General features: G+C 35.8%; 2 protein-coding genes across 5 annotated transcripts in view; both read right to left on the bottom strand.

Moving 5' to 3' along the window:
• Window positions 1–6,207, bottom strand: part of chd8 (chromodomain helicase DNA binding protein 8) — a 38,784-nt gene extending 32,577 nt beyond the window's left edge. For 3 of the 4 annotated variants that reach the window (XM_051700022.1, XM_051700023.1, XM_051700020.1), the window contains exons 1-2: window positions 6,081–6,207; window positions 5,304–5,407 (exon numbers count right to left, since the gene is read on the bottom strand). The gene's annotated coding sequence lies outside the window, so the exon portion shown is untranslated. Of the gene's footprint in view, window positions 1–5,217; window positions 5,253–5,303; window positions 5,408–6,080 lie in introns of all 4 variants that reach the window. The other variant, XM_051700021.1, reaches the window with a different exon arrangement.
• Window positions 6,208–8,861: 2,654 nt separating this feature from the next.
• On the bottom strand, window positions 8,862–14,025 carry LOC127442791 (cerebellin-1-like). The gene is made up of 4 exons (XM_051700981.1): window positions 13,889–14,025; window positions 12,317–12,945; window positions 9,968–10,087; window positions 8,862–9,840 (listed from the first exon to the last, which is right to left on the bottom strand). Exons 2-4 carry the CDS (start codon window positions 12,611–12,613, stop codon window positions 9,643–9,645), a joined length of 615 nt encoding a protein of 204 aa, XP_051556941.1. The 5' UTR covers window positions 12,614–12,945; window positions 13,889–14,025; the 3' UTR covers window positions 8,862–9,642.
• Between the last annotated feature and the right edge of the window lie 3,143 nt (window positions 14,026–17,168).

The raw sequence follows: 17,168 nt of genomic DNA on the forward strand, positions 1-17,168 counted from the left end.
ATAGCAGTCAAATGTATATCAAGTCAATCACTGAAACATCAGTGCCACCTCGAGTAAGAAATAACATATATATTATGTATGTGTATACGCATATAAAATACAGATAATTCCCCACTGTTGATAGTTCATTGTTGCACAGAAAGTCAACGTGATACAGTATTTATTTGTATGAATATAGTACTCATTTCTCTTGTAATACACAAAGAAATAGACATCCTGTGATAGTAAACATATATAGATATGAAATAATTATAAAAAATATATATAATTTATGGAAGTGCAAAAAATAAATGCCACTCTTAAACCATTATAAAAAATTCTCTTTTTTTTTTTTTTTGTTTTTTTTTTTTTTTGCAATTTTGGCATTTTTTGTGTGTCACACTATTTATAAAAGATAGGTTGAGGAATACTAATGAGCACAACTCCAAAAAAAATGGATGAGGTACTGGGGTGGAATGAGGTCCCAGGTCTCGAAAGACCCTTGGCACCAGCGCCGGATCTAGTTTTGAAGTGGGGGGGCAGCATACTGGGCTGGTTGTGACGTCATCACAACAACATTCCGCATTCATTATGGCCAATTTATAAAAATAAAAAAAAAAGAGCAATTATTAACATGATCAATTTATACCAGACCAGCTTCCAAGATAGTCAAAATCACAGTGACTGACTAGTTATTTATCAACATACACAGTTTGAATACCGAAGTAATCACTGAAACAGAGAGAGACTGGCGATACACGGTTCATTATATTCACAGTTTACACATACATTGACGAGGCAGCTGTCTTCGGTTTCGGATACTACCGGAAAACTGTATTGGTTCTACTGCATGTTCTTGTGTATCGCTCCCTATTTTTGTGTCTATTAAATCGTTTGACAGTTGTTTTATTGTATTTGTCTGCATTCAACAACATTACACAAGCACAATATGCCCCGAGTTTTATACCGTTTTTAAAACAGTATATTGCATTCGGCATTGTGTGACTTGAAGAGGTAAGGGTTACAGTTATTTCCTCATCCCCAATAATAGGATACAAAGCAACATTTGCTCATTATTCTACTTTGTCTAATTCTGCTGACTTTGACAACACGCGTCTACAAACAACATAGAATGGCAGTGACAGCCATCATGCCCTCAACCACTTTCATTCATTTCTTGCTTGTTTTATTCAGGGTCCTGGGCTTTTGTAGATCACTGGTTAGATGGATCAATCAGACGTCTGCATTTTTTTCACTTTTCTTGGTGCAAAGGGCAAAATGGCACATTTCCCTATTTATATGAATATCAGATGCTAAATCTACATAGAATTAAAGTCCTAACCAGGAATATACTTTAATGTCTGATGTTGTTAATGCTTGAGGACTTGGTATTGGCTGTTGTCATTGCATAATTAATGAGGTACATCTGTGCATATTTTGGGGACTGTCTGGGGGTGTTATTAATTAACATTTAAAAGTTATTGGGGGTTATAGTTATGTTTTATGTTCTGTTTAATGTTAATTATGTTGTTTTATGTTATGACATGTTTTTTTTTTTTTTGTTACCGTGGGTCAGATTAGTGTTCCTTTGTGTTAGGTGTGTTTGTTTCTTTCTTTAATTTTTTTACGCCATGCCAGCTTCTATGGCTATATTCATGGCGGGAACCAGGTTTAGTTATTTAAAATAGTTAAATAAGTTAAATGAGGTGTTTAAGATTCATTTTTCCTAAAAACCTTAAAACTAATTTGGATTCACTTGATTAAAAACCTTTTCAAAAGAATCAACTGAATAATACAGGTTCCTCAGATGTGTAGAGGTATGACAGTCCAGTAAAATATGTTTAATGGATAGTGGGTTCTGACAAGATGAGCACTTTGAGTTAGGTGTGATACTGTTTGACATCATGCCAGCTAACAAAAAGCTTTTTGGAGCTCTGAATCAAATGAATCAATTGATTCGATAATCAATTCGATAAATGATTCCGTATTTCGATGCGCTCATACCCCCACACACTAACGACACCTGCTGGTGAAATCACATGAATTGACCCCAACCCCAATTCCAAAAAAGTTGGGACAATATGAATAATGCTAATAAAAACAAAAAGTAATGATTTGTAAATTATATTCATCCTTTGCTATATTGAAAGCACCACAACTACACAAACTATAATGTTTTACCTTGTGAATGTTATTGTTATTTTGAAAATGTACAGTAATTTCAAATCAGATGATTACAACACGCTCCAAAAAGGTTGAGACCGGGGCAATTTAAGACTAATAACAATTTGACGAGTTGAAATAAGGCGATGTGAAACAGGAGATGTTAAACAGGTGAGGCAACTGTGTCATAGTACTGTATACTGTATAAGGAGCCTCCAAAAACAGCATAGTCCTTCAAGAGCAAGGATCGTTCAAGACTTATCAATTTGCCAACAGATGTTTCAACAAATAATCCAGCACTTTGAGAACAATGTTCCCCAAAGACAAATTGAAAGGATTTTGGGCATTTCACCCTCTACAGTGCACAATATATTTAAACGATTCAAGGAATCTGGTAAATTCTCAGTGTGTAAAGGGCAAGACGAAAACCACTTCTGAATGTGCATGATCTCGCGTCACTGTCTTAAAAAACGTCATTCATCATAAACATGGGCTTGGGATATCTTTAGCAAACCTTTGTTAGTCAACACCACTCGCTGCTGCATCCACAGATGCAAGTTAAGACTTTACTATGCAAAGCAGAAGCCATACATCAACACTGTCCAGAAGTGCTGCTGACTTCTCTAGGATCGGTCTCATCTTAGATGGAAAGTAGAACAGTGGAACTGTGTTTTTTGGTCCGAAGAGACAACATTTCAAAAAGTTTTTGAAAAACACAGCCGTCGTGCTCTCCGGTTTCCAAAGAGGAAAAGGATCATCCATGCTGTTATCAGCATCAGGTCCAAAAGCCAGTGTCTGTATGGGCCAGGGGTGTGTCAGTGCCCATGGCATGGGTAACTCGCACATTTGTGAGAACAGCATGAATGCAGACAGATATGTAAAAATTTTAGAGCAACATATACTGCCATCCAGCACCATCTTTTCCAGGGACGTCCCTGCATTTTCCAGCAGGACAACTTCAAACCACATACTGCCTGGATTTCAAGTGCATAGCTGTGTAAGCAGACAGTGTGGGTGACAGACTGTCCTGCCTGCAGTCCTGAACTGTCTCCAATTGAGAATGTGTGGCGCATTATTAAGCTTACCATCCGGCAACGAAGACCCTGTACAACTGTGCAGCTAAAGACCTACATAATGGATGAATGGTGGAAAATTCCACTTTCTAAACTTAAGCTTGTGTCTTCAGTGCCCAAATGCTTAATAAGTGTTATTAGAAGAAATGGTGATGCTAAACAGTGGTAAAAACTCGACTGTCCCAAATTTTTTGGAGCGTAATTTGAAATTATTGTACATTTAAAAAAAAAAGAAAAAATGAAATTCACAGGGTAAAACATCATATAATGTGTAGTTGTAGAGCTTTCAATATAGCAAAGGGTGATTATAATTTACAAATCACTCATTTTTGTTTTTATTAGCTTTTTTCATACTGTCCCAACTTTTCGGAATTGGGGTTGTACACTTAGAAGAATTGGAATCAAAACAAATTGTTTGTTTAGGTCTCAAAGCTTTATGAAGCATGTTTCTAAAGTGTTCATCACTTGTAAAAGTTTATTGATGCCTGACCATTTTGATTGTTTTAGGGAGACATCAGTTTGATCATTATTTTCTATCAAGAGTAGGAAAGCAATGACTCAAAGCAGCTAGTAGTCACTTCTTTTCAATCAATTCCCATGCTATACTACTATTTATGCGTGCACCAGAAGTGCGCATGCTTTTATGTCAGCTGAAGTTCAGATGAGGTGTAAGCGCCCCTGACCCAAGGTATAGTTTAAGGGTTAAATGAGGTCGCTATTTGACAGGTTAAAAAAAATAAGAGGGCTTGGTGATGTCAGCCAAAAAGAAAAGGCTGTTTCAGAAGTTGATTTTGATGAACAATTACAAAGACTAGTGTTGTCAAAAGTACCGATACTTCAGAACCAAGTTGATACTAAGATAAAAAAGATGTAAGGATATCAGTGTTTCTGCAGTACCGGTAGTATCGACTCTATCAGGTACCAGCTATATGTATGACTGACACATGACAGCTTTAAAATGCTCACAGGCTTATTTTGAATGTGTGCTCTGTTACTCCTTATACACTGAAATGGACAATTAATCAAATTTAAAATCGTGACATGTCCCAGTGTGATTTATTAAACCGCTGAAGGCTGCAATCTTACTGTGGAAGAGCTGCGTACTTTAAATAAATCCGACCGCTCATCCACTAGAAACTCCACAGACATTGAGAATCATTCACATATCAGATGACAGAGCACAGCACTTATCCATTGTGAACCATGCAGCACATGTAAAATATATATTCATATAATTAAAATCACAGCATCTGCACTTTAAAAGTGCTTCACAGTAATAACATTTAAAAATGACCATATACACAAACACCAGTAATCTAAAATACAAACACTTCAAAACTGTGTCTTACATTTCATTTGTCAGACTCAGACCGTTTTCCCAGAAAAGTGAAGCTTCCGGCAAAAAACACACGTCATAATAAAAGCACAATTCTAAATAAAGTCTATATGCAAGAAATTGAATAAAAATATATTACAACTGTATAGTAAAATGTAATATTCACTATAATAATAATCAAAATATCACAAGCAAGACAGCTGTTGAATAAAAGTTTGGCAAAAACAAAATGCAATGACATGTTGAAAAGTTCTATTTTGACTTGTTAAAAGTTTTAAGAATGTATTAATTAGACACCAATTTGATGATGAAATTTAATTAAACTTTAAAAAAAAAATTCTGGAAAATAATAATAAATCTTAAACTATAATTATTAAAACAATGATTAAATAATTAAAAATAACTAAACTGGTGTGTTCAATAGCATATTAGCATATTTTTGCTGTGGTATCGAGAACCATGAAATTTCACTGGTATCGGTACAGACTACTGAAATTTTGGTACGGTGACAAACATTATTTGTACACAAATGAATTGCTAACAATAAGACCAGAATGTGTAGTAATAAAAGTAAATTGGGTCCATTTTGATTTTTATGTTGACTAAGTTTACAACTACATATAACAAAAAAAATCTTCCTTTATGAATAAACAGCATCAATCATACCTTACATCCAAATTACAGTGCATTAAAATGGTCTCCTATATGAAAAACAGAAAGTAAAGAAGAATGAAAGTAAAGAAGGTACTCACTCTCTTCTTCCCCTCTGTCCTCTCCTACTCTCTGGAGTTACTTTTTACTTTGCTGGTTGGAGTAAATACAAAAACGTCCATCAATGAATGTGTGTACTGATGCCCTGAAGACAAGAAAAACAGAATAAGAAAAAAATTATTTATTAACAGTCATGAGACATTTTAAAGTAAACCGTTTATGCATCTTACTGCATGGCACTGCCATCACTGCATGGCATGACTGGCTGAATTGTAAGTGCCCACATAGCATCATAACACTATTTTGAAAAGTCACATAGAGAGCAAAAATGTGCCACATAACTAAACATCTCATTCTTTAAAGCCAATCTCAATTCATACTAGTCAGTGTGTTAAATAAACAAAACCAATACTCTAATGCAGGGTTCGACTTGCCATCTATGTGAAACAACAGTCCTTAACAGACAGTCGGCAAACCCCATCAATGTTCACAATGGCGATTCCTATTGCTAGAAATGCTAAATATGTGGCAGATCATTTTGGTTTTTGCTAATGGCAGATGTAAACTATATCAATGACGCTCCATCATTCACCTCGCAGTCTTCCATTCGGACTGTCTCTCAATCTCTCATCAACAAACCGGACCAAACCAAAGGCAACGTGCTACAAAAACCACAGCGCGACTACGAACAGACATAGACAAGGCCGCAAAGCTGTTTCGACTTGGCTAGGGCATATTTTCTTGTCAAATATGACCTAATAACACTGACATCCACTACCCCTACTTTCCCCGCAATAATTTCATGGAGCTAAATTTACCTTTGCATCGACACACATGGCTTTCTCCGTCTCACAACACTGTACGATTACAGGAAACGGCCAGTGTAGAGCAGGAACTAACTTCTTGCCAGCGCTCGCGTCGAAAGCTCAGCCCCCGGGCTCTTACGCCACCGCTGATTGGTCCGTCCTCACAGCGGCTGTCAGAAGTCAAACATTCCATTGGCCGGAAAGGTTATCAATCACTCCGGTGTGCGGAATTACAGGGCGGGAGACAGTACTGGGTTTCGGTCGGACGGGTAGTTTGCTTGAGGATGCAGTAAATGCGGCCTACTTGTTATCACAGGGGGTGGCGAATGATGCTCGCTTGTTAGAATTTAAACGGCAATTGATTCTTTTCTTTACTACAACTGTTTAGGAAAAAATAATGTCGTTTACTTTTAAGTTTAGAAAATACTTTCAAGGCGACTTTATTAAAAAAAAAAAAAAAAAAAATTCTAACTATATAGCCCTACAATGATCTCAATGAAGCATATGATGTTGGATGAAATGATGAATATTGCCTTGTGTATCAAGTGCATTTGTCATATACTGAAATGCACGTCATCACGAATTAAATTTAGGGGTTTAGTGCTGTTATGTATTAGATTATAAGGAAGATATAACGATTTTACAATGTAAAAAAGCCTATTTCAAATAGCCATACAATTAAAATTCCACGACAGAGAAAGACATTAAGTAGATGTGCTTTCACATTTTAATAAATTACATATTATTCATACTAGAGGTAAAAACAATTATTTGTATGTGAAGTTACAAAATAAAAATTAATTTTTGTTGCACCTTAATGAAGATAACAATCATCAATAGGAACTTATTAATATCATTTTAAAAGGTTTTCTGTTAAGTGTGTAAAATTACACATTAACACAGAATTTTAATTTAATGTCTGCTGTGGTTAGAAGAACTCAACAGAACATAGGTTGTAGCCTACTGTTTCAATTTCCTTAAATGTTTTAAACGTTTTATTAAAGCGTTCCTTTATTGAGGTATTCAGTGATATTGTTTTATGTATATTGTCTCTCCACTGTATTTTGTCTTTGATTTAGTTTGAACGACATGGCATTCTAAAAAATAATGGAATTTAATCTAGGAAGAATGGTAACATATGAAGAATTCATGCTTGAAACATTTTACACTGCACTGTTAAACTTGGATTAGTACAAATTAACCCTTAAATGCATACCTCAGATCTTTAGTGACCCGGGACCTAATTCCACCCTTGTAGCTCATCCATTTTTTGAAGCTGTGCCCACACCTCTTTAGTATTCCTCAATCTCTTTCTTATAAATAGTGTAACACACACACACACACACACACACACACAAAACTAAAAAAAAAAAAAAAAAAAAAAAAATTATAATGGCTTAAGTACCATAAGTGTATAGGGTCATTAGAGACCCTAATTATGAAAGATTGTCTTTTTTTTTTTTTTTTTTGCACTTCCATAAATTATATTTTTATGATTATTTCATATCTATAAAAGTTTATTATCGCAGGATATCTATTTCTTTGTTTATTATAAGAGGAATGAGTCCTATAGTCATACAAATAAATAATATATCATGTTAATTTCCTGTGCAACAATTAATTAACAACAATGGTGATTTATCAGTATCCATAATGTATCTACACATACATATTATACATGTTATTTCTTACTTAAGGTGGCGCTGTTGTTTTAGTGATTGTCTTGATTTACATTTGACATTGCTATATGACGAAGAAAGAACATGGAAGTAAACTATTGCAAGAACAACACATGAATAGTATATGACTATTGTCATTTGGGTGTACTACTGAAATTATGTTAATTGTGTATCTTTTTATACTCAATAAGTGCCAGAGAAAATACTTAGGTCACATGTAGCTTATGTGTATCTTATGTGTAGCCTATGTGTTATGTGTAGCTCAGTGTGTTTTTGACAGCCAGTTGCATCTCAGGAAATTTCAGTGGGAAAGTAATGAATCCTGTGATTTGTCCGGATTTGTTGCATTTTCTCTTTGATATATGAAAAATAAAAAATCCATCAAAATATATCACAACATTATTTTCTATTATTTTCTAATTGTCTTAAAAATATTTAGAAATTTTGACACTATCTGGTCATTTTGTAGATACTTTTGTGATAAGTGCCGGGTCTCTAAAGACCTGAATATGTAAGAGTGTTTCATGAAATTCTCATGCATTTAAGGGTTAATGATAAATAACTGTTACATTCACATAAAGTATTTAGCGTGATTATTTATTTTACTGTATCATGATAAGCAGAGTGACATAGTGTGGTCATTAATATGAAAATCTCCTTTCCTCACGCATTCACCTTGTCTATCACCTGTTCTCTGTCCCCACCTTTATTCATTGCATAGTCATTTTGTTGTGCTGCATGTGTGAATAAGTGTGTGAATGTGTATGGGAGGGTTTTTAAACCAATTCAGTGTAACTTATTGATTCTGACAGCCCATCCTACATGGTCCATAGGAGTCCAGTGTACACTTGCACGTCTGCTTGCCAAAAACTCCATCTGCCTTTGCTCGACTGGTGGTACTGTGGTTTTTATCCATTATGCTATGCTGCTTTCTGTGGTGATTTAAGGTTAACCATGCCAGCTCGGATACTGAGAGCTATATTTACAAACAGCTGTTGTTATAGGTGAAATGCCTCATTCAGAAAGGTAACAGCATGAGGGAATAAAAAAGAGAGAAGCTTCTCAAGTATTGACTACCTTAGCTGTATTTCACATCACAGAATGAAGAGAAATATTTGTGCTTAGTTAAGGAATACTGTTTAATAAGATTTCTCTTTAAAAAAAAAAAAAAACTTCAGCAAGCAGGCAAAAATGGACAGTTAAAACAGAAATCTCACATGAAAATGAAATACATAATTTAAAATATATTATTATGGCAGTCCAATTGTATGTTCCTATAAATACAATGTTCCATTTGACCATACTCATTAGCATAATATCTGAAATACATGACACAAAAAATACAGACATATAACTTATAGTGACATTTCCAAATACTAATCTTTTCAAATCTTGTTCTAAGTAATATTTAATTTTAATAAATTTCTCTGTGCTTTTTTGCTCTCAGACAAAATTAAAAGACAGGAAAAACATTCATGGCATCTAGCACTTCTAACTAGGGATGGTTCACCCAAAAATTAAAATGCAACATTGCATCATTTACTAACCCTCATGTAGTTCCAAACCCGTATGACTTAATTTCTTCTATCATGGAACACAAAAGATGTTACACAGTATTTTAGTCTCATTCACAATTATTTTTTCTTCATACAATTAAAGTCAATGGTGACTAAGTCTTCAATTCTATCTAACATCTCAGTTTGTGTTCCACGGAAGAAAGAAAGTCATACGAGTCTGGAATATGAGGAACATAAGTAAAGAATGAGTCTGGAACATGAGTATATAATTTTCATTTTTGGGTGAACTGTCCCTTTAATCTATTCTCCATAGTGCAGAGAATATGACCCATTCCCATTTCCTCTCCCAGCTCATCTCTTTCCACACATGATCATCCTTTACAAGGGGAAGACCAGGAAGCCTGAAAAGGTAGAGTACTTCCAGCCTCCCATCAAGTTGCCCCTCTCTAGTTTGAGGTAAGCCTTGTCCCCTCTCTCCATGATCACGAGTCCAGCATTAGTGGCTGCCTCCCGTGTCACATCTTGGTCTCCAGCAAATGCTGAGATCATTGGCCATCCATTCAGCATCAAACTCACCTAAAAGAGGGGACAAATTATGAGAGACTCCACTGTATTATATGCTCAGTATTACAGCTCTGTGAGACTCTGCCTTGGAAAATACCATGTAGAATGTACAGTATTATACTATGACTTGATTATGTACCTGTATGGTTTGTCTGTTGTATGCTTTCACCACATGGAAATTGAAGCTGTACACCCCTCGCCTTGGAGCGAGGAAGATACTGCTTTCTTGGTCAAAATGACCACCCACATTCACCAAGATCTGAATAAAAAACAGATTAAACAGACATACTCTAAAAACAAGGTTCTCAACTCCTTTTGGCCAATGATTTTCCATGACATTTCCAGGCAGTTTTGATAACTGTACAAAGTTTTTTTTTTAAATAATTTGGATTTAGACCAATTTGAAAAAATAATCATTCAAACTGATTTGTGAACCGTTTCAACCAATTCATAAAAAAACAACTGACTCAAAAGAGCGATTCACTGACAAATCGAAAATCACTATGGCTTACGAACAAGATTTTACACAAGAGCAATATTTAGCTGATTAAAATTTTTAGAACAGATAAAAACTATCATTTTTTTTTATTATTCATTTTTAGAATTTCCATGACTGATCCAGGCCTGGAAAACACAATTTTTAAATTCCCCTCATATTTTCAGATTTTCCATGATTGTGGTGGGAGATCTGTAAAAATAATCATATCTCATCAAGCTCAATAGACAGCATTTGTGGCATGTTTGAAAAGTATAGCTACAAGACAAACAATATGCGTGTTACATGATTTTAGTGTGATTTTAGTGTGAATTCATGTTATAAAATTATAAGTTGCACATTTCTGCCTTTAAACCCTCCCAAAATTAGCCATATCACTTCAGTCTACTACAATGGACTTCACAGAGGATGAACTGATGCCAGCACCAACTGTCAGACATGGGATACTTCACTAGACACTGCCTGAATCTTGAATTTAAGATGGACTCCACCGGAAATTAATCTGCCACAAGCTTACAGTCAAACTGCAGTGCACTTCACTGACCTCTACCTGCATCACCTTGGTCAAAGAATGGACTACACTCTTAAAATGGAATATGTAGAAAATAAATTAATTGCAGCCTTCATCAGCCAAATAACAATAGACAATGCATCTGTTTGCACTTCTGCAGTTAATTAAGAATGTAAATTCTTAAGACTTCAGTCATTAATCTTACAGTTAATACAATATATTTTTGTTTAAACATTGGCCCCTATCACTTACTTATTTTACTCATTTTAAATCTTGACTTGTACTATACATAAATAACTAATATTGGCATTATATTCATACTGTTTATCCAGAGAGGAACTGGCCCCTACAGTGAGCCTGGTTACCCCCAAGGTTATTTTTCTTCATTAACTAACATCTTATGGAGATTTGTGTTCCTTGCCACTGTTGCCTTAAGCTTGCTCACTGGGTGTCTAAATATAAATATAATTATTTTCTATTATTTATTTTAAGGCACAATTTACAATCATGTCTTTTTTTTTAAACTGCACTATTATGACAAGAAGACATTACTATATTACAGTTTTTTCTGTTGAAGCATAATTTTCTCTAAAGCTGCTTTGAAATTATGTGTGTTTTGAAAAGCACTATACAATTAAACTGCCTCAGGCTGTCCATTGAGCTTAACTTGTAATAAACCCAGAACATTCCTTTAAAGGGATAGTTCACCCAAAAATGAAAATTCTCTCATAATTTACTCACCCTCATGCCATCCCAGATGTGTATGACTTTCTTTCTTCTGCAGAACAAAAACAAAGATTTTTAGAAGAATATTTCAGCTCTTTAGTTCCAAACAATGCAATTGAAATGGTGGGCAGAACTTTGAAGGTCCAAAAATCACATAAAGGCAGCATAAAAGTAATCCACATGACTCCAGTGGTTAAATCCATGTCTTCAGAAGCAATATGATAAATGTAGGTGAGAAAAAGATAAATAGTTAAGTCCTTTTTTACTATAAATTCTCTTCCCTGCCCAGTAGGTGGCGATATGCACAAAGATATCGAATCGCCAAAAACAAAAGAAGAAGAATGTGAACGTGAATGTGTAGATTTACCATGGTGGAGATTTATGGTAAAATGGACTTAAATATTGATCTGTGTCTCACTCGCACCTATCATATCGCTTCTGAAGTCTTATGGATAACTTTCATGCTGCATTTATATGATTTTCGGGGCGTCAAAAGTCTGAGACCAACAGAGCTGAAATATTCTTCTAAAAATCTTTGTTTGTATTCTGCAGAAAAAAGAAAGTCCTACTCATCTGGGATGGCATGAGGGTGAGTAAATTATGAGAATTTTCTTTTTTGGGTGCACTATAAGAGGTCTGGTAGGGACATTAGCATACCAGCAACCAAAACACAACACATGCTGTTTACAAGCATTGCTGGTCTTTTCAACAGGAAAGCCAGTGAAGTGAATTTTTTAAGAGGCAAGGTTGCTTACCTGGTCAAAGTAAATGATCATGGTACGGTTGCTCATGTCTGTGGGCTCATGGTTTGTTTGGCGAGTGGCGGAGAAGGCCACACGTCCAGTACCTGAACGCACTGACATACCCAGCGCATTCCCTGCTGGCTCTGAAGAGGGTGTGGAGTCACAGACCACCAGGCATTTACCCTCAAGAACGATGGGCTCGGTGTCATTTTGCCCTCTAACCACTAGAGGGCCTATTAGAAGAAGTAGGACTGGTATTAGCATGGGCAGCCTAGCTTGCCTAAAGTGGCTACCAAAGCTTGGCAGCATTTTCTCAACTATTATTGTGATATCTCAGCTGAAATTAGTAGAAAATATTCTCTGTGACTTCGTCGAGTGAGTTGTCTTCTGTAAACTGAAGACTAGTTCCGTAGAAAGATCCACAAAACTGAGCTGTTATGAACTACCATAAAAGTTTAAGTTGTTTTACTAAATAGGTTTTTAGAATGTCCTCAGGCTCTGCCTCTTTCTGTCTGTTTCTATCTGTTTTCTGACGAAGATCTACTTCTGTACTATCTTGTTAAATTGTCTGTAGGGGATGAAAGGCAAGGACATATAAAGGTTTTTCATCATTCTGAAAACGATCCATCATTATAGCCAACCTGTGAGAAGAAACATAGAGAGAGAGAGAGAGAGAGAGAGAGAGAGAGAGAGAGAGAGAGAGAGACAAGGTAAGAGAAACAGCCAACAGGTATGCTCATGTGGACGAGGAGGAAGAGGAGCAGTGAAGGATGAAGATGAGACTATGAGGTAACAGTTTGGATCCCTTTCAGCTGAGGGGAGCAGCATCCAGGAGCGAGTGAGAACAAATGAGAGAAAAAGGAACAACTCCACTGAGAGACCATCTGTCTTTAACACGCTCTCACTTCCCTCCTGACGTTCCACAACATGCAGTGACTCCCTCCCCTATGATACTCCATCTTTCTCTCCTGCTTATTGGCTAAACCCCCTCTCTCTCCTCAGTGCCTTGGCACACTACAACAGACAACAACATGCAAATCCTGAAACCAGAAAATATATCTCTTGGTATACTATGAAATAAATCTTTCAGAATATGAAGCCACAATACATCTGTCTAAATCAGATTCTGATTGCCACAACCCCCCTCACTGAATTACCATTCAAGTCATGTTTATAGTCTTTATGAAGCATTGACATTTACAAAGGTCAACTTTCTTTGTGGCTGATCTTGAGACAAACCTTATTTATTGCGGACTTTTTTTTCATTAGAACTAAATCTATTCTTGCATGCAATAAGCTCCATTCAGAAACTGACAGCTTCATTCTATTAACAAAACTCCCCACTCACGCTAACATGAACTAATTTACCATTTTAATTTTAATAAAAGAATAAAAACCTATTTTAAGTATTTTCATATTTTAAATTATTAATAAGTACACTTTTTATAGCACTTAACAGTCATCTAAAACTCCAAATCACTATATCACTAAGTAAACTTAAGGGAATTCTGTTCCCTAAAAGTAACACAAGATGAAATGAAGACGTTCTAAAGCTTTTGTAACAACAGAAAATAGTGATATCACCTGTGTGATGTAGTGGGACATCCCTCGTTTTCCCAGGTACAATGATGTGAGGTGTCAGAGATTCTGTAAGACTATGAACCTGACAGCTTTTAGATCTTTTTTCACTTATTCTGTCTTCCAAAGACACTCCCCTCCCAACTCCACCAGCGTCACCCCGCCCTCCCTCCATCTCTTTAATAATCCTATCCATGTAATCTTTATTGTTGCAAACAGCATGACAAAAATGGCATTTGTAGCTGTAAATGACAGCATTGCGTCCAAGTCATGTGTTAAGTGCATAATGTAAATGAAAATGTAAGCTAAGATAATAGGCACGTAGAACATAACAGACACAAATATGACCCAGCGTCATGCAGTATTTGAATTGATCTAAATTGATCACAAATATCAGAAAGGGCAAAAAAGATAATATAGTAAAAGGAAATCTGTCAAATTAAACCACTTTAAATTTTCATAAATATTCAAACTTGTTTATTTTCTCAAAACATACATCACAATGAAAGCAGCAAATGACTTTATATACACTAAGAATGAATTGCAATGTGTAGATTTTTAAAACAAAGTACTGTACTGCTGTACGGACGTGCTGATAGTGATGCTAGTGTTGTTGATTATAAGGAATGGCTGCCAAGCCTGAAAACATGAAAATAGCATATCTGTCAGATCTCAATGCTTCTTAAAGGGATTAAAATATTAAATTCTCTCATCATTTTCTCACCCTGATGCCATCCCAGATGTGTATGACTTTCTTCTGCAGAACACAAATGAAAATTTTAAGAAGAATATTTCAGCTCTGTTCCATACAATGCAAGTGAATGGTGACCAGACCTTTCAAGCTCCAAAAATCCCATAAAGGCAGCATAAAAGTAATCCATAGGACTCCAGTGGTTAAATCCATGTCTTCAGAACCAATATGATAGGTGTAGGTGAGAAACAGAACAATATTAAAATATTTTTACAATAAATCTCCACTTTCACTTTCTGAAAGTGAAAGTGGAGATTTATGATAAAAAAGGATTGAAATATTGATCTGTTTCTCACCCAAAGTGATTGCATCGCTTTAGAAGACATATATTAAACCACTGGTGTCGTATGGATTACTTTTATGCTGTCTTTATGGGATTTTTGGAGCTTCAAAGTCTGGTCACCATTCACTTGCATTGTATGGACCTACAGAACTGAAATATTCTTCTTAAAATCTTCATTTGTGTTCTGCAGAAGAAAGAAATTCTTGCATATATGGGATGGCACGAGGGTGAGTAAATGATGAGAAAATGTTCATTTTTGGGTGAACTATCCCTTCAAAAGTATATTGTGCTCAAAAATGAAAATTGTCTTCATATACTCACCCATTGTTTAAAAATGTAAATTATTATTAATTGAAAACCTTGTCTTCTGTGGTAGCTCTCAAATCTTGCTTGAGCATATTCAAACTTGGCATGTGAAAATGCCTTCCATATTTGACATCAGTGGTGCCTAACACCATTGGTTCTCACGTGTTTTGTAACAAATTACGGCGCCCTAAGTTTTAATATGCAGAAGTGCAAATTACATTTGAGAGCTACAGTGGAGGGCAAGATTTTTAATGATTAATGATTAAAATATTGGTTGTGGCAAATTAAGTGAGTACATACATACAAAATTTGGTGATGCTTCAAATATAAGGTCTACATACTTTTTGAAGGCCATTGTGTCATTTATCATTCATTACCTTCAAGAGACATTTGGCTCTTCATGAAATACAGTAAATGTTTCAAAAGTCTGTTCTCAACCCAAATCTGATTGCAGTCATATTTTCTTGAGGATGGTGACCTTGCTGTTCAATTCTGGTTCGTAGAGGCAAAAGCCCAGGCACACGGGCTGGGTAAAGATGGTGTTGAACTTGTGCAGGGGGAGCAGGGTGGAATATGGCCCCAACTCTGAAAAGGAGATGGACCCAGAGTCATAGTCCAGGGCAACTGCTAAATGGTTGACATTAATTTTTGTGGAGAGGTGGGTTTTCCTTCAGTTATGCCAGGCAGCAAGTTTCCTGTCATGCTGCTATTTGAGACTCCAGGATATCTGGGTCAGTAAGATAACCAGGGAGTAAATTTACAATGTGGTCATTCAATCTATCAGCAATACACAGAAACACAAAACTGGACAGAGTGGATTTTAAAATGGGCTACACCACTGTAATTATGTGCTTAGAACAACAAAGAACAAGTTAATGTAGGGCTGGTTTTTAGGTCATTTGATTTAAGGTTGTGATTTTACATAAATCAACATCTTCTTAACACAGTTATACAACCCCAATGCCAAAAAAGTTGGGACAGTATGAAAAATGCTAACAAAAACAAGAAGTAGTGATTTGTAAATTATATTCACCCTTTGCTAGATTGAAAACCCTACAACAAACATTATATGATGCTTTACCTTGTGAATTTTATTTATTTATTTTTCATTTTTTTTAAAAAATTTTTATGTACAGTAATTTCAAATCAGATGATTGCAACACGCTCCAAAAAAATTGAGACAGGTGCAATTTAAGACTAATAACAATTTGACGAGTTAAAATAACAAGGCAATGTGAAACAGGAGATGCTATACAGGTGAGGCAATCCTGTCATAGTATATAAGGAGCCTCCAAAAACAGCTTAGCCCTTCAAGAGCAAGGATTATTCAAGGTTTGTCAATTTGCCAACAGTTGCTTTTGCAAATAATCCAGCACTTTGAGAACAATGTTCCCCAAAGACAAATTGGAAGGATTTTGGGCATTTCACCCTCTACAGTGCACAATAATTAAAAGATTCAAGGACTCTGGTCAAATCTCGGTGCGTAAAGGGCAAGAAGAAAAACATTTCTGAATGCGTGTGATCTCTGATCCCTCAGACATCACTGTCATAAAAAACATAATTAATCTGTAGTGTGTATCATGAACATGGGCCATACTTTCAAGATGGCGCCGCAGATGGCTGCTTTGTGTGGAGCTCTATAGTGTTTTTGTCACTTTTGTTTGTTTGTCATGTTTTTTAATCAATCTTTCCCGATCAGTTTCACCAGGGATGAACTGCTGAATATTCGGCAGAGCATACCTGATAATTTTTTGCCGGTGTTTGATTATTCAGACGTTTTATAAGACATCTTAGTTGGAGGTGCAGCAGTGGTCTACAAGCAATCCAAAGACGCACGTGAGGGAAGCGAGCCAGCATGCTTGTGAAGCTTTGCCAACGCTGCTTTAGGACTTCACTGCCGAGTATCCATCTGGTGAATGTCCACTCCCTCACCAACAAAATGGATG

Source organism: Myxocyprinus asiaticus, chromosome 6 (genome assembly GCF_019703515.2).
Source record: "Myxocyprinus asiaticus isolate MX2 ecotype Aquarium Trade chromosome 6, UBuf_Myxa_2, whole genome shotgun sequence".
NCBI lineage: Eukaryota > Metazoa > Chordata > Actinopteri > Cypriniformes > Catostomidae > Myxocyprinus > Myxocyprinus asiaticus.